Consider the following 27,895-nt stretch of genomic DNA (forward strand, 5'->3'; position numbering starts at 1 on the left):
TACCTGTAAACTACCTGTAAAACACCTGTAAATACCTGTAAAACACCTGTAAACTACCTGTAAAACACCTGTAAACACCTGTAAACTACCTGTAAAACAACTGTAAACACCTGTAAACTACCTGTAAAGCACCTGTAAACACCTATAAACTACCTGAAAAGCACCTGTAAACACCTGTAAAACACCTGTAAACACCTATAAACTATCTGTAAACACCTGTAAACTACCTGTAAACTATCTGTAAACACCTGTAAACCACCGGTAAAGCACCTGTAAACACCTGTAAACTACCTGTAAAACACCTGTAAACACCTGTAAACTACCTGTAAAACTACATGTAAACACCTATAAACTACCTGTAAAACACCTATAAACTACCTGTAAACTACCTGTAAACTACCTGTAAAACACCTGTAAACACCTGTAAACTACCTATAAACACCTGTAAACTATCTGTAAACTACCTGTAAAACACCTGTAAACTATCTGTAAACACCTGTAAACTACCTGTAAACACCTGTAAACTATCTGTAAACTACCTGTAAAACACCTGTAAACTACCTGTAAACACCTGTAAACTACCTGTAAAACTACATGTAAACACCTATAAACTACCTGTAAAACACCTATAAACTACCTGTAAACTACCTGTAAAACACCTGTAAATACCTGTAAAACACCTGTAAACTACCTGTAAAACACCTGTAAACACCTGTAAACTACCTGTAAACACCTGTAAACTACCTATAAACACCTGTAAACTATCTGTAAAACACCTGTAAACTATCTGTAAACACCTGTAAACTACCTGTAAACACCTGTAAACTATCTGTAAACTACCTGTAAAACACCTGTAAACTACCTGTAAACACCTGTAAACTACCTGTAAAACTACATGTAAACACCTATAAACTACCTGTAAAACACCTATAAACTACCTGTAAACTACCTGTAAAACACCTGTAAATACCTGTAAAACACCTGTAAACTACCTGTAAAACACCTGTAAACACCTGTAAACTACCTGTAAAACAACTGTAAACACCTGTAAACTACCTGTAAAGCACCTGTAAACACCTATAAACTACCTGAAAAGCACCTGTAAACACCTGTAAAACACCTGTAAACACCTATAAACTATCTGTAAACACCTGTAAACTACCTGTAAACTATCTGTAAACACCTGTAAACCACCGGTAAAGCACCTGTAAACACCTGTAAACTACCTGTAAAACACCTGTAAACACCTGTAAACTACCTGTAAAACTACATGTAAACACCTATAAACTACCTGTAAAACACCTATAAACTACCTGTAAACTACCTGTAAATACCTGTAAAACACCTGTAAACTACCTGTAAACACCTGTAAACTACCTGTAAACACCTGTAAACTATCTGTAAACTACCTGTAAAACACCTGTAAACTATCTGTAAACACCTGTAAACTACCTGTAAACACCTGTAAACTATCTGTAAACTACCTGTAAAACACCTGTAAACTACCTGTAAACACCTGTAAACTACCTGTAAAACTACATGTAAACACCTATAAACTACCTGTAAAACACCTATAAACTACCTGTAAACTACCTGTAAAACACCTGTAAATACCTGTAAAACACCTGTAAACTACCTGTAAAACACCTGTAAACACCTGTAAACTACCTGTAAACACCTGTAAACTACCTATAAACACCTGTAAACTATCTGTAAACTACCTGTAAAACACCTGTAAACTATCTGTAAACACCTGTAAACTACCTGTAAACACCTGTAAACTATCTGTAAACTACCTGTAAAACACCTGTAAACTACCTGTAAACACCTGTAAACTACCTGTAAAACACCTGTAAACTACCTGTAAACTACCTGTAAACACCTGTAAACTACCTATAAACACCTGTAAACTATCTGTAAACTACCTGTAAAACACCTGTAAACACCTGTAAACTACCTGTAAAACACCTGTAAACACCTGTAAACTACCTGTAAAACAACTGTAAACACCTGTAAACTACCTGTAAAACACCTGTAAACTACCTGTAAACTACCTGTAAACACCTGTAAACTACCTATAAACACCTGTAAACTATCTGTAAACTACCTGTAAAACACCTGTAAACACCTGTAAACTACCTGTAAAACACCTGTAAACACCTGTAAACTACCTGTAAAACAACTGTAAACACCTGTAAACTACCTGTAAAGCACCTGTAAACACCTATAAACTACCTGAAAAGCACCTGTAAACACCTGTAAAACACCTGTAAACACCTATAAACTATCTGTAAACACCTGTAAACTACCTGTAAACTATCTGTAAACACCTGTAAACCACCGGTAAAGCACCTGTAAACACCTGTAAACTACCTGTAAAACACCTGTAAACACCTGTAAACTACCTGTAAAACTACATGTAAACACCTATAAACTACCTGTAAAACACCTATAAACTACCTGTAAACTACCTGTAAACTACCTGTAAAACACTTGTAAATACCTGTAAAACACCTGTAAACTACCTGTAAAACACCTGTAAACTACCTGTAAACACCTGTAAACTACCTATAAACACCTGTAAACTATCTGTAAACTACCTGTAAAACACCTGTAAACTATCTGTAAACACCTGTAAACTACCTGTAAACACCTGTAAACTATCTGTAAACTACCTGTAAAACACCTGTAAACTACCTGTAAACACCTGTAAACTACCTGTAAAACACCTGTAAACTACCTGTAAACTACCTGTAAACACCTGTAAACTACCTATAAACACCTGTAAACTATCTGTAAACTACCTGTAAAACACCTGTAAACTATCTGTAAACACCTGTAAACTACCTGTAAACACCTGTAAACTATCTGTAAACTACCTGTAAAACACCTGTAAACTACCTATTAAACACCTGTAAACACCTATAAACTACCTGTAAAACACCTGTAAACACCTGTAAACTACCTGTAAAACACCTGTAAAACACCTGTAAACTACCTGTAAACACCTGTAAACTATCTGTAAACTACCTGTAAAACACCTGTAAACTACATGTAAACACCTGTAAACTACCTGTAAAACACCTGTAAAACACCTGTAAACTACCTATTAAACACCTGTAAACACCTATAAACTACCTGTAAACACCTGTAAACTACCTGTAAAACACCTGTAAACACCTGTAAAACACCTGTAAAACACCTGTAAACACCTGTAAACACCTGTAAACTACCTGTAAACACCTGTAAACTATCTGTAAACTACCTGTAAAACACCTGTAAACTACATGTAAACACCTGTAAACTACCTGTAAAACACCTGTAAACAACTGTAAACTACCTGTAAAACACCTGTAAACTACCTGTAAACACCTGTAAACTACCTTTAAACTACCTGTAAAACACGTTAAAATGTTCAATGGATTTCAGTAACACTAAAAAATAAACTTTAATGTGATGAAGAAAACTCAGGTTGTGATGAACATGCAGCTCGCCTCTCACACGCTCGCCAAACATCAATGGAAATCACACGCCACACACACTCTTCTCTGAGCACCACACACACACCTTTTACCGGCTCGCTGACCCACCGGGCGCAGACCTATGGCATTTACACACTCCAGATCAAACATGCGCACAAACAGTCTGGCACACGAGCGAGATCAAACACACACGGAACAGAAGGCGAGCGGCAGAGATGCTGAGAGGCGGGGAAGTGATTCAAAGAGAGGAGGAAGACGAGCAGAATAAAACTGGAGTCCTTACCCTCGGAGGAGCTTGAACAGCATGCAGCCTAAAGAGAACCAGTCGGCGCTGCTGTCGTACGCCGTCCCCTTCTGAAGGACCTCTGGAGCCATGTAGCCATGAGTGCCACTGCGACAAACACACGAGAGCCACGTTAGAACAGAGAAAACCGTTTACAAAGATCACCAACTGTCCACAGAATTACAGGACATCACTTTTAAGCGGTTTAATCTGCCGACAGGCTGGTTTTAGAGTCCAAAAACATCCAAAAGAGTGTTTAAATCATCTCATCTGACTGTAAAAAAGCTCAGCTTTAATGTAAAATTACAACTAATTCAACCGAAATCATTGAATCCAGCTGATCAGTTAGTCATGTTGAACTTTCTTTGTTTGAGAGATAAGAAGAGCTTCAGTTAAATCTGCCATCAGGGTCGTTTTCACGGTTTTTACTCAACATGCATCAAAATCAACATTTTACATGGTAACAACCTGAAAACGAGAAAAGCTGCAGAATGTAAAATATCCTTCAAGTTCAAAATTAATGAGAAACACGTGAGAAACATTAGAGGTGATGAATATTTGTAATAAAGGTTTAAAGCTCAGAGACGGCAGCAGAGGTCTGAGTGAAGTCTGAATGCTGGTGTGAAGTCAGGTCAGAGTGACGCATCTTTCCCTCACAAACCATCTCTGGCAGTCGGCTGAAGTCTGAATAAACAGCCTGAAACTGACGGTGCAACAGTCCCTGAAGCTGCTGACATCTCTGCTGAGTGGAGAAGAAGACGTCTGATAAGAGATGAGATGGCATCAGCCGAGAGGAAACACATCTGGGGAAGTTTATCAGAATCCAACAACTGTTTGTCAAAGCCTGGGGTTCGTTACCAATGATGAAAGATGGTGGAAACATGTCTGTGATGTATTCAGCTGTTTTTCTGCCAATATTTCCCCTCAAATAGGGCTGAGCAATTTTATTAACACTGCGCTATATATCGATATTTCGTTTCCTGATAAAGTGTCAATTTTTTAATTTATTATTTCATTTTAATTAAATTTTTTATTTTAATTTAAAAAAAAAAATTTTTTTTTAAAGCAAACTTTACTCAAAAGTCAGACGTTACAATTAGTGAAAACACAGAACATTAAGGTAATACAATACAATGCCAGGGGGGTCACATTCTACAAAACAGTGATAAATTAGTTGATAAAAATGTTGTATAAAGTGCACAGCTCTCACGTTTGTTTCTGTTTGTCTGGCGGTGTTGTCCTTCCGGGTCAAAGGTCGGACCACCGGTCCAATCAGCGACAATTCATGTCAAATCACACTGTCCCCCCCCCCCCCCCCCCCCCAGAAAATGATGTAAGTGTATCGAATCGTATCAAATAGTATCGTATCGAATCGTATCGTATGGAATAGTATTTTATGGAATAGTATTGTATCGTATCGAATCGTATTGTATCGAATAGTATCGTATCAAATAGTATCGTATCGAATTGAATAGTATCGTATCGAATAGTATCGAGTCGTATCGTATCAAATAGTATCTTATCGAATTGAATAGTATCGAATAGTATCGTATCGTATAGTATCGTATCGAGTCGAGTCGTATCAAATACTATCGTACCGAATAGTATCGAGTCGTATCGTATCAAATAGTAGCGTATTGTATCGAATCGAATAGTATCGTATCGAATAGTATCGAATCGAGTCGTATCGTATCATATCGAATCGTAGGCTGAATATCGCGTATCGTATCGTCAGATTAGTGTATCGCTACAGCCCTACCCTCACTGTGCACTGAAACCCAACGTTTGCACTTTAATCCTTAGTGGCACCATTATATATTGTTACTTTTTGCAACAGAAAGTAAAAAAACATGCACGGTTTTAGCCATTTCTCCTCTCTTTTATGTGGGAGCTTTGGCGATTTTGGGTTCAGCTTTGCAACAAAGATGGCGACAGCGTGCAGTTGCCATCAGAAAAGCTTCTGTGAGGGAGGCCAGTCCAACTTAAAGGCAACACGAACCTGACGGAAAGCTGTCACTGAGGTGGTTTGTGCACACGTTCATGCCTTCATGGGATGAATGAAAGCACCAGAACTCATTTAACCTGCATTCACTAACCCTAACCCATCAGCCTGAGGTTGCAGCCGCCCTAAAAGCCACAGAATCGAACTTTGAACTGAAGCTAACTCGGCTCTGAAACGGCTCAGAAACCTCTGACTGCACTCAGAGTTTAATGTTTGATCAGGTGAGGTCTTCAGCTAAAGCTAAAGGAAGGCGTCCCATATGAACCCAGCACCTCTGCCCTGAGTGTAACAGACGGGGGGGGGGGCACTTACACACTGGCGTGGGGCTTCTTCTTGGAGAAGTCGCAGGCAAGGCCGAGGTCCGAGATCCGAACGTGGCCGTGCTCGTCCAGCAGGATATTAGCCGGCTGATGGGGGAGATAGAGAGGAGGGGATAATCAGGGATAATGAGGGATAACATGGGAAAGCACAGTGGATATTTCACTCATTCACGGCTCATTCACGGCTTTAGAAACCTCCTGTCCTGGTTTCCCTCCGAATACTCGGCCTGGAAGCACATCGGACTGTTTACTGAGGCTTTAAAAGTGTTCCCTGACTTCCAGCAAAATATATCTGTTATTATGGCAACCAGTCCAAACAGCAGAATTGGAGGAAAAACAGGAGAGAAGATGGCGGATATGAATCTACAGCTCGGAGGACTTCAGTTGAAGTGTTGGAGCGCTTCGGGGTTTCAGTCAGACTCACGGGCTCAGAGCGAGTTCTGAAGGTTTCAGACTGTAAACTACCTGTAAACACTTAAACTGTAAACACCTATAAACACCTGTAAACACTTATAAACACCTGTAAACTACCTGTAAACTACCTGTAAACACTTATAAACACCTGTAAACTACCTGTAAACACTTATAAATACCTGTAAACACTTATAAACTACCTGTAAACACTTATAAACACCTGTAAACTACCTGTAAACACTTATAAATACCTGTAAACACTTATAAACTACCTGTAAACACTTATAAATACCTGTAAACACTTGTAAACTACCTGTAAACACTTATAAACTACCTGTAAACACTTATAAATACCTGTAAACACTTATAAACTACCTGTAAACACTTATAAATACCTGTAAACACTTATAAACTACCTGTAAACACTTATAAACTACCTGTAAACACTTATAAACACCTGTAAACTACCTGTAAACACTTATAAACACCTGTAAACTACCTGTAAACACCTGTAAACTACCTGTAAACACTTATAAACTACCTGTAAACACTTATAAACACCTGTAAACTACCTGTAAACACCTGTAAACTTCCTGTAAACACTTATAAACTACCTGTAAACACCTGTAAACACTTGTAAACTACCTGTAAACACCTGTAAACTACCTGTAAACACTTATAAACTACCTGTAAACACTTATAAACACCTGTAAACTTCCTGTAAACACTTATAAACTACCTGTAAACACTTATAAACACCTGTAAACTACCTGTAAACACCTGTAAACTTCCTGTAAACACTTATAAACTACCTGTAAACACCTGTAAACTACCTGTAAACACTTATAAACTACCTGTAAACACTTATAAACACCTGTAAACTACCTGTAAACACTTATAAACTACCTGTAAACACTTATAAACACCTGTAAACTACCTGTAAACACTTATAAACTACCTGTAAACACTTATAAACACCTGTAAACTACCTGTAAACACCTGTAAACTTCCTGTAAACACTTATAAACTACCTGTAAACACCTGTAAACACTTGTAAACTACCTGTAAACTACCTGTAAACACTTGTAAACTACCTGTAAACACTTGTAAACTACCTGTAAACTACCTGTAAACTACCTGTAAACACTTATAAACTACCTGTAAACACTTATAAACACCTGTAAACTACCTGTAAACACTTGTAAACTACCTGTAAACACCTGTAAACTACCTGTAAACACTTATAAACTACCTGTAAACACTTATAAACACCTGTAAACTACCTGTAAACACCTGTAAACTTCCTGTAAACACTTATAAACACCTGTAAACACTTATAATTAATAATAGATATCATCATGAAACTTCCTCAGTTGATTACTTACACAAGTATGAAAACATAATGTATTACAAGTTTTAGAAATTTTGTATGTTTAATTATGCAAATTAGACATTATCTCATTAAATATGCGCAAATTTGCATAAACTGTAAACTTTCTGTCTTTCTGTGACTCCAGAACAACTTTTACTGAGTGCTGCTGCAGTAAAACCTTTGTGACAAACCTCCCACCTTCTCTAAAACGGGGTTATATAACACATTAACACACATATATATACACACACACACATATATATATATATATACACACACACACACATATATATATATATATATATATATATACATATACATATACACATATACATATATACATATATATATATATATATATATATATATATATATAATATAATATATATATATATAATATATAATATATAACACCAGGTGTGTTAGAGGCCGGAGGCTACCTTCAGGTCTCTGTAGACGACGAAGCGGTTGTGCATGTGCTCCAGGCCCAGGATGATTTCGGCCGCATAGAAGCGCATCTCCTTCTCGCTGAAGACGCCGTGCTGAGACAGGTGGTAGTGCAGATCGCCCCCTAAACACAGAGAGAACGCAGCTCAGTCACTTCCATCCATGGGTTAAAGTGACCTCAGAGGAGGAATCTGTGGCTCCATCCCAGCTTCAGCTGCCTCGGTCCTAACATGGACATCAGAGAGCTAAACCCTCTGTGGGAGCGTCGGCCTACCGTTCATCAGGTCCAGGATGAAGCACAGCTTGTCGGGCGTGTGGAACGCGTATGTCATACAGACGATGAATGGGCAGTCCTGAAAAAGCACGGACAGGCAAACAGAAAGGGGGTGAATTAAGCTCCTCTGACGGGTCAAACCTTTAATAAAGCTCCAGGGGAACTCACCCCTGTGCTGACTAACGACAGCATGATTCTCTCGTTGAGCGCCAGAGTCTCGCCCTGCTTCATCTTGATCCTCTTCTTGTCCAGACACTTCATGGCGTACCTGACACCCAAACAACACGTTACACACCTGTACACCGGGGCTAATGTGCCTCCACGGGCTCACGTTTCCTTACATCTTCCCCGTGTCGGCCTTCCTGCAGCCGTACACCTCGCCGAAGCCGCCTCTGCCGATGATCCGGTGCACGCTGAAGTCATTCATGGTCAGCTGAGGGAGGACAGAGGAGCAGAGGCAGAGTCAAAGGCTGTGTTCCAAACCGCATACTTCACATACTACTCATACTAACTTTCTGAGTTAGTATGCCAGTTTGAGTAAGCGAGAAGTTCCCGGATGCATACTAGATTCTCCGAAATGTTGGGTATGCATCATGAGGTTACTACTCATACTAAAACTACCCAAGATGCAACGTAATGTGACATCGCCGATCGTCATTTCCTGTCAAAACGGCAGTTTCAAGCTGGCTACAACGAGGGTAGGTTCACTTCCTGTTTTCAAAACAAAAGCACCAATTGTATTGTAATGGCTTTCCCTATGATAAAAGGCAACGGGTATTTTTTTGTTTATTTTGTGAAAATAACCTGAAGTGCGTTGCTCACTGCGGCTAGCTTTAGTAGCTGCTTTTTATTTCTACTGTTTTAATGTCTCTGTAAAGCACTTTGTTGTTAAATTGTGCAGTACAAATAAACTTGCCTTGTCTTATGTAGCTTATTGTTAGCTTTGATGATAGCTGATTGTTAGCTTTGATGCTAGCTGATTGTTAGCTTTGATGTTAGCTGTTATTTTAGCTTTGATGCTAGCTGTCATGTTAGCTTTGATATTAGCTTTGATATTAGCTGTCATGTTAGCGGTAATGTTAGCTTATTGTTAGCTTTGATATTGGCTTATTATTAGCTTTGATGCTAGCTTCGATGCTAGCTGTGATGTTAGCTTATTGTTAGCTTTGATGTTAGCTGATTGTCAATATTGATGTTAGCTTTGATGCTAGCTGATTGTTAGCTTTGATGTTAGCTGATTATTAGCTTCGATGCTAGCTGATTGTCAATATTGATGTTAGCTTTGATGTTAGCTGATTGTCAGCTTTGATGTTAGCTGATTGTCAATATTGATGTTAGCTTTGATGCTAGCTGATTGTTAGCTTTGATGTTAGCTGACTGTCAGCTTTGATGTTAGCTGATTATTAGCTTCGATGCTAGCTGTAACGTTATATCCTCATCTGTAAGTCGCTCTGGATAAAAGTGTCTGCTGAATGCAGAAACAGAAACAGGATAATTAGACCACTTTAGTTTGAGACGTTATGGTCAGTAAAAGTGACCACAGCATCCTCAGTGGGAGCCAACAGAGACCCCCGACGCCTGCAGAGCCACCTGACGCAGGACTGATGCTGATGATGAAACACTCACACAGTGGTTCACATCTGGGCTGCGCTGATCAACACCATGAAAAACACTTCCATGAATAGAAATTCCTTAAAGCAAACAGGCAGGAACAAGAATATTTCCCACCGGCTCGGACTCATCGAGGTGTTTTTATCTGAAAGAGTTAACTTTGATGAGAGGTTCAGACTGTTTTTTATTGTTGAAGCACCATCAGCAGAACAAACAGAAGCAGATATTTCCCCCCATTAGCTGCAATTGGCATCAAACCAGCCTCTGAAATCTGAACATTTATTTAGGTCTGTGTTTTAAAACTTTGACTATAAATCCAGCTGTGACCCTCTGAAAAGGACCATTACATTTAAAACCTGCCACCTGATGTTTCCTTAGCTAGGAAATTGTTTTTGAATTGGCTCTATATGAACGAATTGGATTATTTTATGAATAATTATGATTACCAATTAATTGAATTCCAATTGGCTTGAATTGGACTTTATTATCTAAGTGCCTTGAAATGTATTTGGTGTTATATAAATAAAAATGAATTGAATTATTATTTATTTTTTTATTTATTTATTTATTTTATTATTTATTATTATTTTATATCTATTTCTAATATCAGGCAGCAGGCTGAACATCCCTGGAGTTGCATGTTATTTGATGTTAGCTGATTTTTAGCTTTGATGTTAGCTGATTGTCAGCTTTGATGCTAGCTTATTGTTAGCTTTGATGTTAGCTTATTGTTAGCTTTGAAGTTAGCTTTGAAGTTAGCTTTGATGTTAGCTTATTGTTAGCTTTGATGTTAGCTTATTGTTAGCTTTGATGTTAGCTTATTGTTAGCTTTGATGTTAGCTTATTGTCAGCTTTGATCTTAGCCTTGATGTTAGCTGATTGTCAACTTTGATGTTAGCTGATTGTTAGCTTTGATGTTAGCTTATTGTTAGCTTTGATGTTAGCTTATTGTTAGCTTTGATGTTAGCTTATTGTTAGCTTTGATGTTAGCTTATTGTTAGCTTTGAAGTTAGCTTATTGTTAGCTTTGATGTTAGCTTATTGTTAGCTTTGATGTTAGCTTTGAAGTTAGCTTATTGTTAGCTTTGATGTTAGCTTATTGTTAGCTGATTGTCAGCTTTGATGTTAGCTGATTGTTAGCTTTGATGCTAGCTGATTGTCAGCTTTGATGCTAGCTGATTGTCAGCTTTGATGCTAGCTGATTGTCAGCTTTGATGCTAGCTGATTGTCAGCTTCGATGTTAGCTGATTGTCAGCTTTGATGTTAGCTGATTGTCAGCTTTGATGCTAGCTGATTGTCAGCTTTGATGCTAGCTGAAATGTTATATCCTTTCATCAGAAAGGCCACGTTTTTAACCTTGAGTCAGTACCAAAAAGAAAGTGCACCCTTCACAACAAACAGCAACTGATAACAGATCATTTGGAGAATTAAAATACAAACAAATGCAGCTTCTACTTCTGCTTATATCCCTGAAACAATAAAGGAACCACAGTTCTGCATGATAAACGAGCCTGCACACCCGATGTGGGTCAAAGGTGTCCCTTTAACTTCAGAAGCTTGTACTCACGTGGATGTTCAGCTCCACGTTCTTCCACTGGCAGAACCGGGTAAATTTGTCACTGAGGAAGAAGGAAAGAGGGTGAGATTGTGAGTGCATGAAGCCCCCGGACGCTGAAACTCTGCTCCCATCTGCGCCGCCTCACCTCTCGATGAACTTCTGGAAGATCTTCCCTCTCAAGCTGTCGCAGATCTCCACGATGTATGGCTGCAGAGGGGCAAACACAAAGAGGGAAACTCTTGAACTCTTTCTCATGTGCAATGAACCGACTGCTGCTCCAGGGCTCCTGTTCTCACTCAAAAACAGCAGCTTAGTAGCACCGAATTCGTGGGAACAAAATTGTAAACAGCCGGCATTTTGTCAGATTTTCAACACGTTGGGGATCTAAACGACTACTTTCTCAGCTAAAACAAGCTGCTTTATCCTCGGTGCTCTGAGAGCTTCCTTCTACGTAGCTTTGATTTTAGCTGTCATGTTAGCTGTAACGTTAGCTTTGATGTTAGCTGTCATGTTAGCTTTGTTGTTAGCTGTCATGTTTGCTTTGATGTTAGCTGTAATGTTAGCTGTCATGTTTGCTTTGTTGTTAGCTGTCATGTTTGCTTTGTTGTTAGATGTCATGTTTGCTTTGATGTTAGCTGTCAAGTTAGCTTTGATGCTAGCTGTCATGTTTGCTTTGATGTTAGCTGTCATGTTTGCTTTGATGTTAGCTGTCATGTTTGCTTTGATGTTAGCTGTCATGTTTGCTTTGATGTTAGCTGTCATGTTTGCTTTGATGTTAGCTGTCATGTTAGCTTTGATGCTAGCTGTCATGTTAGCTTTGATGTTAGCTTTGAAGCTAGCGATTGTTAGCTTAATGTTAGCTGTAATGTTAGCTTTGATGTTAGCTGTAATGTCAGCTGATTGTTAGCTTTGATGTTAGCTTATTGTTAGCTTTGATGTTAGCTGATTGTTAGCTTTGATGCTAGCTTTTTGTTAGCTTCGATGTTAGCGTATTGTTAGCTTTGATGCTGGCTGATTGTTAGCTTTTATGCTAGCTGATTGTTAGCTTTGATGTTAGCTTTTATGCTAGCTGATTTTTAGCTTTGATGCTAGCACGAGGAAAGACGAGGAAACATCTTCCTCAGTGACACTCAAAAACTCCCTGAAAGTTCATTTGAAAGCCCGACAGAAGCATGCAGCAGACGCCGGCAGGTTGGGGGAATCTCTCCGACTCTGATTCTATAACCAGAACAGGAGCCGTGCTGTGGCCCAAAAGAGGAGACTGTTGATTAGATTTGGGGAGCTGAAAGAGAAGTTTTGTCTCTTTGGCTCTGTTCGTCTGGGTGTGGATCGATGCTGAATAACTTCAGAAAGGATCTGAGGATGAGCTGGAGCTGTGTTTAGTAAACACTGGAACACATGGAAATCAGACTTTTGTGTTTAATGACAGCCCAACGCATCAGAAAGCTATTTTCAACTGATCACATGACAACGTTTTAGGAGAGAAGCAGCTGGATGAAACACGTCTCAGATCCTGTTCATCTGCTGTAGATAGTTCTTTAGGCCTGACACTTCTTCTTCTGTCCAGTTTCCTCAAATGTTTTAAGGACACACTGCACACCATGCTGAGATATGCCAAGTTTTCAGCTAACAGCTCTTTGGGAATCACCTTGTTGCTGCAGAAATCCTGTTTTCTGTCTGTCACACTGTGTTATCTTTGCTGTTTTTCACACATGCAGCTAAAGAAATGGGAACAAATCTTAATTCCAGTCTAAAACCCACAAAGAGCTTCTAGATTATTCATTTCTGGTGGCATAAAACAGTTTAATCATTTCATTTATATTAATTGTTCCATAATTAGTCATTAGATTATATCTTATATTCCTTTTTAAGCTTTAAATTGAATCTTATTTACTTTTTCTTGATGTTGAATAACATATAGTTCTTATTATTGTCTGTTTTTTTTTCTACATTTAGACGTGATAACGTTCATTATTTTGACTGATGTTCAGTTAGTTGAATCTTAACTAACTGAACATCAGTGTTTTAATCTGGAACTTTTCTGCAAAAAGAACTGTTTTATTACTCATGTTTAGGTACATTTATTTTTCGGGACTCGATTCTTTCGCTCCCCAGCACAAAAGACCAACTATTCCGTCCTGTGGGAATACTTCAGCAAATCATTTTCACATTTAATGGGGCCGTCCCTCTGTGGCTCCATTTTGGAGAAATTCTCGGGGTCCTGGAGACTGTTTTTAAAAGGAAAATGTGTCTAAACTTCAAAGTTATGTGCAATAAATGAGTGGATTGATGTCATATATAATATATAATAAATATGTTATGGAGAGAATTACATTGAAATTAAGAAATCAAACTGATATTTTTGAAGAGAACTGGTCAAAATGGTTCAGCTATGAGCTGATTTCATATAGATCGATACAGATCGAGCTCAAACCCTCTATTAAGATTTTATTTTACATTTTTTTCCCTATTCTCCAGCAGCATCCTTATATTTCTGTGTATGATGTGCTTATGTTGATTCTGCCGTTTTACTTAGTGCACAACCCTCTCTTCCTCATGTTATGTTTTTGTGCCTAACTGGCACATATGTGTTTGTTACCAAGTAAAATCGAATAAAAAGTAAATAAAAATAATAAAAAAACGAGTTTCTGTGAAGCAGATTTAATCCAGACGCTCCACGGAAGGCTCTTCTAACGTTAAACTGGGTTGGAGTTGAGTTTTATGTTTTACTTTTACCATTTTTATTCTTTTGTATATTATTTAGATATCTTTATACTGTGTGCTTTATATCTTTTTGTGTATCCAAAGCCAAGAGCGGCTGAACTAAATTTCATTATGCCTGCATAGTGACAATAGAGATTCTTGATTCTATTCAGCTCAGGGAATAAAAAGTGCCTGTAGTTAACACCCTGAAATGTGTGGCATCGGTCATCATGGAGGCAGGAAAACTCTCATGTCTGAACCTGCTCCGCTGCATCGGCCTTTAGATTAGTGGAATATTCATCTTTCTAAAGGGCAAACGCTCCACAGAAACTGTCAGAAAGTGGTGAAATGAAAGTTAAAGCACCAACAGTGTGTGTGCTGAGGGGCTTTACCTGGAATAGAGTCGGGGGAACCTGCTTCTTGGCCAGGTGGCTCTGCACATGGTCCACGGCCTTCTTGGAAAATGGCTGCGAGAAAGAGGAGGAAACAAAATGAAGCGTCATGAAAGATGCAGTTTCAGTTCAGTTTTTTTCTGTGTGTGAGGATGCCTGTGTGAACAGAGCTAATATCTGGTTTAATAACTTCCTCCCTGCAGGCAGCAGCAACTTTACATGGTCAACCGTTGCCTTGCAGAGCAACAGAAGGGTTTGTGCTGAGGCCGGAGTTTCCTGTTCCAGAAGGTTCTGCATGAAACAGCAGATCAGAGCAGAGGAGGTCCAGAAACACAGGAATTAATGCACATGAGCATTACTGCATCCCATTCTGAAACTGTGTGTTAAGATGAAGGTGAGAACATTTAGTCAGGCTGCGCAGCGACTTGTGTCACAGCTCGGCAGCCGTTTTTCCTAAATTCTCTTTTTACCCATTTGTCCCGGTACCTAACTTACCGCACTTACTCTAGCACTAGTTATGCTTTTAGCTGTTTGGTTTTGGAAGGAAATGCTCTTATGATTTCTTGTGACCTGAAGTTCTTTTGCCTACCGATGTGGAACACACTTATTGTAAGTCGCTTTGGATAAAAGCGTCTGCAGAATGACCGTAATGTAATGTAATGTAATGTAATGTAATGTAGTGTAATGTAATGTAATGTAATGTAAAGTAATGTAATGTAGTGTAATGTAATGTAACGTAGCATAATGTAATGTAATGTAACGTAACAAAACATAATGTAATGTAATGTAACATAACGTAATGTAACGTAACGTAGTGTAATGTAATGTAACGTAACGTAGTGTAATGTAATGTAACGTAACGTAGTGTAACGTAACGTAGTGTAACGTAACGTAACGTAATGTAACGTAGTGTAATGTAACGTAACGTAACGTCGTGTAATGTAATGTAACGTAACGTAGTGTAACGTAACGTAGTGTAACGTAACGTAACGTAATGTAACGTAGTGTAATGTAACGTAACGTAGTGTAATGTAATGTAATGTAACGTAGTGTAATGTAATGTAACGTAACGTAGTGTAACGTAACGTAGTGTAATGTAATGTAACGTAATGTAGTGTAACATAATGTAACATAATGTAACGTAATGTAACGTAGTGTAATGTAACGTAACGTAACGTCGTGTAATGTAATGTAACGTAACGTAGTGTAACGTAACGTAGTGTAACGTAACGTAACGTAATGTAACGTAGTGTAATGTAACGTAACGTAGTGTAATGTAATGTAATGTAACGTAGTGTAATGTAATGTAACGTAACGTAGTGTAACGTAACGTAGTGTAATGTAATGTAACGTAATGTAGTGTAACATAATGTAACATAATGTAACGTAATGTAACGTAATGTAATGTAATGTAACGTAACGTAGTGTAATGTAATGTAATGTAACGTAACGTAATGTAATGTAACGTAACGTAGTGTAATGTAATGTAACGTAGTGTAATGTAACGTAACGTAGTGTAATGTAATGTAATGTAACGTAACGTAATGTAATGTAACGTAACGTAATGTAATGTAATGTAATGTAACGTAACGTAGTGTAATGTAATGTAATGTAACGTAACGTAATGTAATGTAACGTAACGTAGTGTAATGTAACGTAACGTAGTGTAATGTAACGTAACGTAGTGTAATGTAATGTAACGTAACGTAGTGTAACGTAACGTAGTGTAATGTAATGTAACGTAATGTAGTGTAACATAATGTAACATAATGTAACGTAATGTAACGTAACGTAACGTAATGTAATGTAATGTAACGTAACGTAACGTAATGTAATGTAACGTAACGTAGTGTAATGTAATGTAATGTAACGTAACGTAATGTAACGTAACGTAGTGTAATGTAACGTAACGTAGTGTAATGTAACGTAACGTAACGTAGTGTAATGTAATGTAATGTAACGTAACGTAATGTAATGTAACGTAACGTAGTGTAATGTAACGTAACGTAGTGTAATGTAACGTAACGTAGTGTAATGTAACGTAATGTAATGTAATGTAAAGTAATGTAATGTAGTGTAATGTAATGTAACGTAGCATAATGTAATGTAATGTAACGTAACAAAACATAATGTAATGTAATGTAACATAACGTAATGTAACGTAACGTAGTGTAATGTAATGTAACGTAACGTAGTGTAATGTAATGTAACGTAACGTCGTGTAATGTAATGTAACGTAACGTAGTGTAACGTAACGTAACGTAACGTAATGTAACGTAGTGTAATGTAACGTAACGTAGTGTAATGTAATGTAACGTAGTGTAATGTAATGTAATGTAACGTAGTGTAATGTAATGTAACGTAACGTAGTGTAACGTAACGTAGTGTAATGTAATGTAACGTAATGTAGTGTAACATAATGTAACGTAATGTAACGTAACGTAGTGTAATGTAATGTAACGTAATGTAATGTAATGTAACGTAACGTAACGTAACGTAGTGTAATGTAATGTAACGTAACGTAATGTAATGTAACGTAACGTAGTGTAATGTAACGTAATGTAACGTAACGTAGTGTAATGTAATGTAACGTAATGTAACGTAACGTAGTGTAATGTAACGTAATGTAACGTAACGTAATGTAATGTAACGTAATGTAACGTAACGTAATGTAACGTAGTGTAATGTAACGTAACGTAATGTAACGTAATGTAATGTAACGTAATGTAACGTAACGTAGTGTAATGTAACGTAATGTAACGTAACGTAATGTAATGTAACGTAATGTAATGTAACGTAATGTAACGTAACGTAGTGTAATGTAACGTAACGTAATGTAACGTAGTGTAATGTAACGTAACGTAATGTAACGTAGTGTAACGTAATGTAACGTAACGTAACGTAACGTAGGCATGGGCCGGTATGAGATTCTGACGGTATGATAACCAGGCAAAAATATCAGTTATACAGTATTATGATTACAGCTCTAAAATGTGTATTTTCAATGTCTTTTTTTGAAAAACAAGAAAAATGAAAAAAAACTGTTCCATAAGTTATGAAACAGTGTGCTTCAGTGGACACACTTGGGAATTATCTTATTACTTTCAGGATGCAATAATGATAATACTGTAATAGATCAGTTTTATTTGTCGGTTTTAGTGTCGTTAAAAGGAAATCTGCATCTGAGCAGAAGTGAGATGAGGATGGAGCAGCCTTAAAGTCATCTCCCATCCTCAGACCGACCCGTGGACGTGTACAGTGGCATGTTTAGGCAGCAGCAGGTGTAAGGTGTGTGTTCTGGTGTTGTGGGTGTGGATCTGCGCCCTCACATGTGAACAGGACAGCAGCTCCTTCATGATGTAGACGTCGTAGATCTGCCGGCTGCGGCTCAGCCTCTCCTCCTCAGAGTCCAGCTTCTCGTAGTCTTTAATCTGAAACGGGCACAGCAGAGCGGCGTGTGGGCGAGCTGGATCTGAAGGAGCGGGATTACGGGGCTAATCTCTCACCTGTTGCATCATCTAATCCCGCCCGCACACACAACACTTACCTCCTCGTAGAACTTGAGCTGCGGCACGGCCTCGTCGATCTCGTTCAGACAGAAGTCCTTGAACAGCAGGAAGCCTGTGAAAACACGGAGAACACAAACTGTGAGCAACACCCAACCAGACGGCCGACTCTTAAGGAAAACCATTGTCCCGTCGCCATGGCAGCAGCAGCGGCCGGTTTGTTGGTGCGACGCTGAAACTGCTGCACAGCTTTCTTCCAGCTCTGGGGATGTGTTCACACATGTGGAACCCTGATTATTTTCCATCCAGGAGCATCGTCCACACTTTAATCTGATCTGATCCAAACGCTCTGCAGAATAATAGAGCAGCTATCGGCCACACTTCTGATCCATTTTGATCTGATAGCAGCAGATAATCTGCGTCACAAGACCTTAATCTGCCCTGCGGCGCAGTGAGGTGCCCAGCTCTCACTCACAGATCATCAGATTACTGCAGACCGGAGGTTATGGAAGCTTTAATCATTCAGACCTAATCATTCCTGAACATTCAGAACTAATCATTCCTGAACATTCAGAACTAATCATTCCTGAACATTCAGAACTAATAATTCCTGAACATTCAGAACTAATCATTCCTGAACATTCAGGCCTAATCATTCCTGAACATTCAGGCCTAATCATTCCTGAACATTCAGGCCTAATCATTCCTGAACATTCAGGCCTAATCATTCCTGAACATTCAGGCCTAATCATTCCTGAACATTCAGAACTAATCATTCCTGAACATTCAGAACTAATCGTTCCTGAACATTCAGGCCTAATCATTCCTGAACATTCAGAACTAATCGTTCCTGAACATTCAGGCCTAATCATTCCTGAACATTCAGAACTAATCATTCATGGACATTCAGGCCTAATCATTCCTGAACATTCAGACCGAATCATTCCTGAACATTCAGGCCTAATCATTCCTGAACATTCAGGCCTAATCATTCCTGAACATTCAGGCCTAATCATTCCTGAACATTCAGGCCTAATCATTCCTGAACATTCAGGCCTAATCATTCCTGAACATTCAGAACTAATCATTCCTGAACATTCAGAACTAATCATTCCTGAACATTCAGACCTAATCATTCCTGAACATTCAGGCCTAATCATTCCTGAACATTCAGGCCTAATCATTCCTGAACATTCAGGCCTAATCATTCCTGAACATTCAGGCCTAATCATTCCTGAACATTCAGACCTAATCATTCCTGAACATTCAGGCCTAATCATTCCTGAACATTCAGGCCTAATCATTCCTGAACATTCAGAACTAATCATTCCTGAACATTCAGACCTAATCATTCCTGAACATTCAGGCCTAATCATTCCTGAACATTCAGGCCTAATCATTCCTGAACATTCAGACCTAATCATTCCTGAACATTCAGGCCTAATCATTCCTGAACATTCAGGCCTAATCATTCCTGAACATTCAGGCCTAATCATTCCTGAACATTCAGAACTAATCATTCCTGAACATTCAGGCCTAATCATTCCTGAACATTCAGACCTAATCATTCCTGAACATTCAGGCCTAATCATTCCTGAACATTCAGGCCTAATCATTCCTGAACATTCAGACCGAATCATTCCTGAACATTCAGAACTAATCATTCCTGAACATTCAGAACTAATCATTCCTGAACATTCAAGCCTAATCATTCCTGAACATTCAGAACTAATCATTCCTGAACATTCAGGCCTAATCATTCCTGAACATTCAGAACTAATCATTCCTGAACATTCAGAACTAATCATTCCTGAACATTCAGGCCTAATCATTCCTGAACATTCAGACCTAATCATTCCTGAACATTCAGGCCTAATCATTCCTGAACATTCAGGCCTAATCATTCAGACCTAATCATTCCTGAACATTCAGACCTAATCATTCCTGAACATTCAGACCTAATCATTCCTGAACATTCAGAACTAATCATTCCTGAACATTCAGACCTAATCATTCCTGAACATTCAGACCTAATCATTCCTGAACATTCAGACCTAATCATTCCTGAACATTCAGAACTAATCATTCCTGAACATTCAGAACTAATCATTCCTGAACATTCAGGCCTAATCATTCCTGAACATTCAGGCCTAATCATTCCTGAACATTCAGGCCTAATCATTCCTGAACATTCAGAACTAATCATTCCTGAACATTCAGAACTAATCATTCCTGAACATTCAGGCCTAATCATTCCTGAACATTCAGAACTAATCATTCCTGAACATTCAGAACTAATCATTCCTGAACATTCAGAACTAATCATTCCTGAACATTCAGGCCTAATCATTCCTGAACATTCAGACCAAATCATTCCTGAACATTCAGAACTAATCATTCCTGAACATTCAGGCCTAATCATTCCTGAACATTCAGAACTAATCATTCCTGAACATTCAGGCCTAATCATTCCTGAACATTCAGAACTAATCATTCATGGACATTCAGGCCTAATCATTCCTGAACATTCAGACCGAATCATTCCTGAACATTCAGGCCTAATCATTCCTGAACATTCAGGCCTAATCATTCCTGAACATTCAGGTCTAATCATTCCTGAACATTCAGGCCTAATCATTCCTGAACATTCAGGCCTAATCATTCCTGAACATTCAGAACTAATCATTCCTGAACATTCAGACCTAATCATTCCTGAACATTCAGACCTAATCATTCCTGAACATTCAGAACTAATCATTCAGGCTTAATCATTCCTGAACATTCAGAACTAATCATTCCTGAACATTCAGAACTAATCATTCAGGCTTAATCATTCCTGAACATTCAGAACTAATCATTCCTGAACATTCAGACCTAATCATTCCTGAACATTCAGAACTAATCATTCCTGAACATTCAGAACTAATCATTCCTGAACATTCAGGCCTAATCATTCCTGAACATTCAGACCTAATCATTCCTGAACATTCAGAACTAATCATTCCTGAACAACATTCAGGCCTAATCATTCCTGAACATTCAGACCTAATCATTCCTGAACATTCAGAACTAATCATTCCTGAACATTCAGAACTAATCATTCAGGCTTAATCATTCCTGAACATTCAGAACTAATCATTCCTGAACATTCAGAACTAATCATTCAGGCTTAATCATTCCTGAACATTCAGAACTAATCATTCCTGAACATTCAGAACTAATCATTCCTGAACATTCAGAACTAATCATTCAGGCCTAATCATTCCTGAACATTCAGACCTAATCATTCCTGAACATTCAGACCTAATCATTCCTGAACATTCAGACCTAATCATTCCTGAACATTCAGAACTAATCATTCCTGAACAACATTCAGGCCTAATCATTCCTGAACATTCAGACCTAATCATTCCTGAACATTCAGAACTAATCATTCCTGAACATTCAGAACTAATCATTCCTGAACATTCAGACCTAATCATTCCTGAACATTCAGGCCTAATCATTCCTGAACAACATTCAGGCCTAATCATTCCTGAACAACATTCAGGCCTAATCATTCCTGAACAACATTCAGGCCTAATCATTCCTGAACATTCAGACCTAATCATTCCTGAACATTCAGACCTAATCATTCCTGAACATTCAGACCTAATCATTCCTGAACATTCAGACCTAATCATTCCTGAACATTCAGAACTAATCATTCCTGAACATTCAGACCTAATCATTCCTGAACATTCAGGCCTAATCATTCCTGAACATTCAGGCCTAATCATTCCTGAACATTCAGACCTAATAATTCCTGAACAATCAGGCCTTTAAACATTTCAAAGCTGGATGTCAGTTATACGTTCAGGCTGTCCTTTGGTGCTCGGGGACCTGAAACAACACATCAGCTGTCAGCGAGGCGTCTCCAGAACAGAAAAAGTGTTTTAATAGAGGATCAGAAGCTAAAAACGTCTTCAACGAGCAGACAGTGTGACAGATGATTGGATTACAGCCTGCAGCGGGTGATGTGACCCTGCTGAACGGCCTGCTGTGTCCGACACGCTCGCAGAGAGAACAGCACCGAGGAGGCCGAGCTCCGCCTCCTGTACGAGCCTCCATTAAAGATGGAGGTTTGTCTCGTCCTCATCAGAGCCGGTTAACTCTTCTCCCACAAACACAAAGGTCATAATTACAGAAAACAGGGCCGCCTGGGCTGAAAGGGACTCTCAGACACACCGACAACAGATAGCCATGTCACCACGGGTCATCACAGCCACAGCGAGGAGGAGGAGGAGGGGGGGAAATAAAAACCAATCCACGTTGCCCACAGAGACGAGACCGGCTGTTGCCATGGCGACTGCCTCCGTGGCTACGGGCTACGTGTGAACAACAGCGAGGAAACACAGATGAGATGTTGGGCTGACTGTGGTGCTCCCCGGGAGGCCTGGCCGGGGATCATGGCCATCCCCTGCCTGCTATGAAACGTCTTCATCATCATCGCCATGGCGACGGCGGCACCGCTTTCATGGCGCTCCCTGCGGCCACGATAAAAAAAGATGCAGATCAAGGAGACGAGAGGCTTAACGGTTTAATGAGCTGAGAGGCACAATGCTGCGGAGAGTTCCTGCGTGCCGTCACCAGATTAAAGTCAGGTATTAGCTAAATTAGAAGGCTAACAGGATTGACCGCACGAGTCTGGATGTCACTTTGACCTTCCGGAACGTCCTGAAAGACGGTTTCAAGTTTGTGTGCAACAGAGCAGAAAAAAATCAGGGAGGCAAAATAACTCAACGTGCAAGTTGTTGACTCATCGAGTCGCTCTGGGAACGCGCTAATAATGAGACAGAAATAAAAAAAATAGATTACATTACTTTGGACAGATGACGTCAACGAGGGATTATAACCCTGATCTGGTCCTAAAGCGTTCAGGGAACCTGGAGGAGTTTCAGTGGAAAAGATCAGGAAGCGAGCCTAAGCTGGACCGCCGTCAATTAGCATCAACTTTGTTTAGTTTAGAAGTAACACGAGTCGTGACCTCACAAACCCAACAACGGAAAGGAGAAGCTGGAGGTAGAGGTGAACTGGGGGTAGCACCACCAGCCTCTGGCTCTGAGCCAGTCAGGCTCTGTCTCTCATGATTTCATCTAAATGTAATGCCTGAGAAGGCATTCATTTAACCTTAACCGTTACTAACAGCAGCTTTTACAATCAGGCAAATGGTGCTAACATGGTAGGCAGTGTTTGTTAGTTAGTTACCTGCAGTGTTAGCCGAGGACATGCTAACGTTGCTAACGTTGCTAACGCTGCTAACGTTGCTAACGTTGCTGGGTTCAGATTCACCAACGTTAGTCGGGAGGAGATCGAAAACGCGACATTCATTCATAGTTATTGCATGTTGGTAGTATTTCCTCCCTTTGGTGAAATATTCACTTTGCAAGTTGCCCTGTTGTCGTCTTTTTTTAAGGGATGTGTAACCAAACTTTCCAGCGTTTGTACCGCTTGGGCGCCATGTTTACTGTTGACATCTCTGGACGTCATTTGCGCCCACTGGAATCGATAAGGGGATCGTTGGGCAAAATTGGCAAACGATTCCAAGGAACTGAAACACTGGGAACCGGTTCTTTTTGAGAACAAGGAAAACTTTTTTGAGAACTTTTTGAGGAAAAAGTCAGTGATACGAAGGGAGAGAAAATAGGGCCAAGAGATTGTGAGGTCTGACTTTTTCCTGGAGAACCATTTTGTGATGCAAATGTATTACTCTGTTGAACGCATATTGTTCTGAGAAGCAAAACGCTTTATTTTTTAAACCCCAGCCAACTAGCCGGACTACCTTCATCAACACCAAAACGAGGCTGGAACTCTGCTCACAGGACGCAGCAGGGGGTAAGAAGATGTTCAGAAATGATGTTGCTGATATGGGATGTCATACAGCTGTCAGAAGAGGCGAACTGTCCCTTTAAGTGTTGGGAGAAAGAAACATTACAGAGTGAGAAAGGTTCACTGTCCTGACTTTTATGGGATATGTTGGCTTCATTCTGTCTGCAATGACAGAAACTAAAAGTAAAAATGTATCTGTGGTTAATTTGGTTGAATTTTAGCTCAACTTTGAGCTCTTTTAGCAGCATGAGACTCTGTTTCTGTTATTGTTTTTATTGCTTTAATATTGTTATTGTTTATTATTGTTTTTACATTGTTGTCATGTTTTATGCCTTATATTTCGTGTTGTTACTCATGTACAGCATTTAGTTTCAGCCACGGCTGTTTTTAAGGACTTTATAAATAAAGTTGAGAGTCGAGTCAAACTAAGACCGGAGGAGGAAGAAGCCCAGAAAGTGTTCGCAGCTCAGTTCTGTGCCGGTTCGTTGGGTCTCAGTGTGACCTTTGACCCCGACTCAGCCAGGACTCTCTGAGGGGAACCACCACACCCCCCCCCCCCCCCTTACTTTACATGGTGACAGTCAGAGACGTTCTGAGCCGCCTTTAAAGCACAAAACAGTGAGAAGTAAAGAAGGAAAGCCTTGGAATGAAGGCCCGGTTCTTCTTCTGTGCAGATCTGAGAGCTGAAAATGAGCATCAACACTAGGGGTGTGCAAAATAATCGTCATGACGATGCATCGCGATTCTAATTTTCGCGATCTACTGCATCGATTCTTGAAGCCAACTATCTATTTTTTATTTATTTTTGGAGGGGCTTTTTATGCCTTTAATGATAGGACACATGCAATTGATGCATTTCGCTGCAAGGGATGTTTGCAATATTTTTTTTTATTTTTTTATAGTTTTATAAAGCCTATGCACTTTTTTTTTGTCTGTACTGATCATCCCTATTTAGTTATTTTAAGTTTTATAAATCCTATGCACTTTTTGTGATGAGTGTGTCCAGTAATATTTGTTTTAATGGCAATACCTCCAAAAGTTGTTTCAATAAATACAGTTATGAATTGCTTTGCTTTGGCTGTGTATGATCTGGATAGTGTCTTCAATTGATTCATAACTCAGTCAGCCACTGGTAATGGCTGTATTTATTTATTTTTTAAGTATGTTCAGTGAAAATATCGCGATGCATCGTGATAGTATCGCATCGTGGCATGTGAATCGTGATTCGAATCGAATCGTGACTTCTTTGCCAATACCCACCCTTAATCAGCACCATGAAAGAAAACAACTTCTATCCTCCCTGATTCAGTGTGAGACCTGCTGGGACCAGAAGGCCTCTGTTTGGGTTTCACGCCTGCTATCATCCATTTTCACTTCTTCCCCTCCGTGTTATCTCTCTTCCAGGCGTGATGCATCACTTCCCCTCCGCTGCCACATAAACAGCATCCATGCCTGCTGTGTGCACACAGGGCATCCCTGTTTGCAGAATGGGTGCTGCCCCCATCTTCCATCTTCCTCCTCCCAACACAAACAGGCTGGAACGAACGTGCCGGGAGGGGAAAAACGCTGGTGCTTACATCACCGAGACTCAAGGCTTAACCTTGATCTCTGAACACTTCAACACTGCCCAGCTAATTCAACAAATGGCCTCTTCCCCAGCACACACACACACACATCTTCAGCTCAGACATGAGTTCCTCGGAGCTTCGGCTCATTAGTGAGATCACCTGAACCGGCTAAAAATACCAGCCTGTTTGTCCGGAGCTCTGCAGCTGCGCCGCGTTCGCGTTATTTATCCCCGATTCATCAAACCGCCCCATCTGAGTAACCAGAAGCAGCAGATCTGCAGCGTTTCTGCTAAAGAGTTAAATGATTAACCCGTGAGCCCTCCTTTGTCCCGCCGGTGTCGTCCTGTCGCCACCAAAAAACAGCCGGAGCGGTTCTGATGGCGTGCGCTCACCACGAGCCGCTCTCAATAATAATAATTTATTTATTTATATAGCTACAAAATGTAGCTCAAAATGCTTTACAAATAAGATCAATATACAAAGTAAATAAAGTAAAATAACTACAAGAATGACAAAATAGAGTACAATAGAACATGTTACTGGGGGGGGGGGGGGGGGGGGGGTTTCAGTCAGATTCAGCTTCTGTTATTTATTTTGGACGGGGGGGGGGGGGGGGGGGGGGGGGGCGGGGGGGGTGTGTGTGTAAAAGGACTGCCTTAGTCTGCACCGGAAAAAATGCCCCTTCAAAAATAAGTAAAAAAAACAACAAATAAAAGACGTTTTTGCTTGAAATAAGCAAAAAAAAATCTGCCAATGGAACTAGTGAAAATCGGTTTGTCAAGATTTCTTGAAATAAGATGTGATATTTAGGACTTTTGAGTTAAAATTGATCTTGAAATTAGCTTAAAAACCTCTTCAAATGAAAAAAAAAAAGCTTGTTTCATGTGAAATATGACTCAAAACAATTTGTTTTCAAGACTTTTTCATTTAACACGATATTCCAGATGTATTGTATTAAAACAAGTCCCTATATCTGGCTGAAATGGAACTTGTTAGGCAGTTGTGTCTTATATTAAGTGTAATGAGATACTCAATGAGACAAATATACTTGGTAAGATTTAGATTTTTAAAAATAAAAATTCTTCAAAATAATTCCTTTGTTAATAATTGTTCACAGAACTTTATTGTATTAGCCCATAAGAACCCAGACCCATTTCTACTTAAATGAAAATTAAGGGGGTTATAACAGACTAAATAGACCACATAGAACCCATTTCAGATTTTTTTTCCAGAATACCCCCCCCCACTGTCAGAGATCTGTAATGTGACATATATGTCACATTGGGAGTTAAGAACCTGGATAATTTCTCCATCAAGGAAAATGATGGGGGACGTAAGGATGTGTGACACCTGTGTCACGGTGGTGACACAGGTGCGGCTTATCTGCAGATATTCACATCTTCATTGTAAACAAATGAATAACATTAATTACACTGGTGGGACTGTTCAGCTGTTTCAGACTGATGCCTCCGGTTCAGGCTGCTCCTCTTCCTCAACACGCACGTCTCTCTTTCAGTCGCGGAAAATATTTTTCAATACTCATCTGGATTGAAGCAGCAAACATTCAGTGTAAGAGTTTAAAAAAACTACTTTATTTGATTCACAGCTGCTAGTGTTTAGACCTCGACAACCCAACTACATTTTTTTTTTTTTTTTTAAACGGCAAACTCGCGACTAGTTAACTTTATAAAGAAGGCGTAATCGCTTGTTTGCTATGGGTCGGGACGGGACAACAACTTTTTAATGTGTGACTTTATAAAGGTGCACGTGATACCAACCTTTCGTGAATTTCGCCAGCCGTCTTCTTTCGGTTGAGCTAATCTAACGCGACGCTGAAGCTAGCAAGCTTCCAGGGAAGCACGGAGGGGAGGGGCTGTGTGTGTGTGTGTGTGTGTGTGTGTGTGTGTGTGTCTGAGTAGGCTATGCGAGAGAGACGGAGGGAGAGCAGGGAAAGGAAATGCAGCTTAACGAATACGAGTATTTTTTAAATAGCATTAAAAAAAATAATAATAACGAAATGCAATATGTGGCGGCCGGTGTTTAATCTGTGGCACACCGCCACGAATTAGTCTATGTGTGGGAAACACTGGAATAGA

At 39.5% G+C, this 27,895-nt stretch overlaps 1 protein-coding gene across 2 annotated transcripts in view; it reads right to left on the reverse strand.

The window, feature by feature from the left end:
• Positions 1-27,895, reverse strand: part of grk3 (G protein-coupled receptor kinase 3) — a 78,653-nt gene that overhangs the window by 11,057 nt on the left and 39,701 nt on the right. For both annotated transcript variants that reach the window (XM_075455203.1, XM_075455204.1), the window contains 11 exons: positions 18,405-18,478; positions 18,187-18,288; positions 14,858-14,932; positions 11,908-11,969; positions 11,772-11,823; positions 8,936-9,027; positions 8,763-8,862; positions 8,595-8,673; positions 8,314-8,444; positions 6,080-6,174; positions 3,766-3,873 (listed from right to left, as the gene is read on the reverse strand). In XM_075455203.1, coding sequence (XP_075311318.1) covers positions 3,766-3,873; positions 6,080-6,174; positions 8,314-8,444; positions 8,595-8,673; positions 8,763-8,862; positions 8,936-9,027; positions 11,772-11,823; positions 11,908-11,969; positions 14,858-14,932; positions 18,187-18,288; positions 18,405-18,478 — 970 coding nt within the window. The remainder of the gene's footprint in view (positions 1-3,765; positions 3,874-6,079; positions 6,175-8,313; positions 8,445-8,594; positions 8,674-8,762; positions 8,863-8,935; positions 9,028-11,771; positions 11,824-11,907; positions 11,970-14,857; positions 14,933-18,186; positions 18,289-18,404; positions 18,479-27,895) is intronic.

Source organism: Odontesthes bonariensis, chromosome 22 (assembly GCF_027942865.1).
Source record: "Odontesthes bonariensis isolate fOdoBon6 chromosome 22, fOdoBon6.hap1, whole genome shotgun sequence".
NCBI lineage: Eukaryota > Metazoa > Chordata > Actinopteri > Atheriniformes > Atherinopsidae > Odontesthes > Odontesthes bonariensis.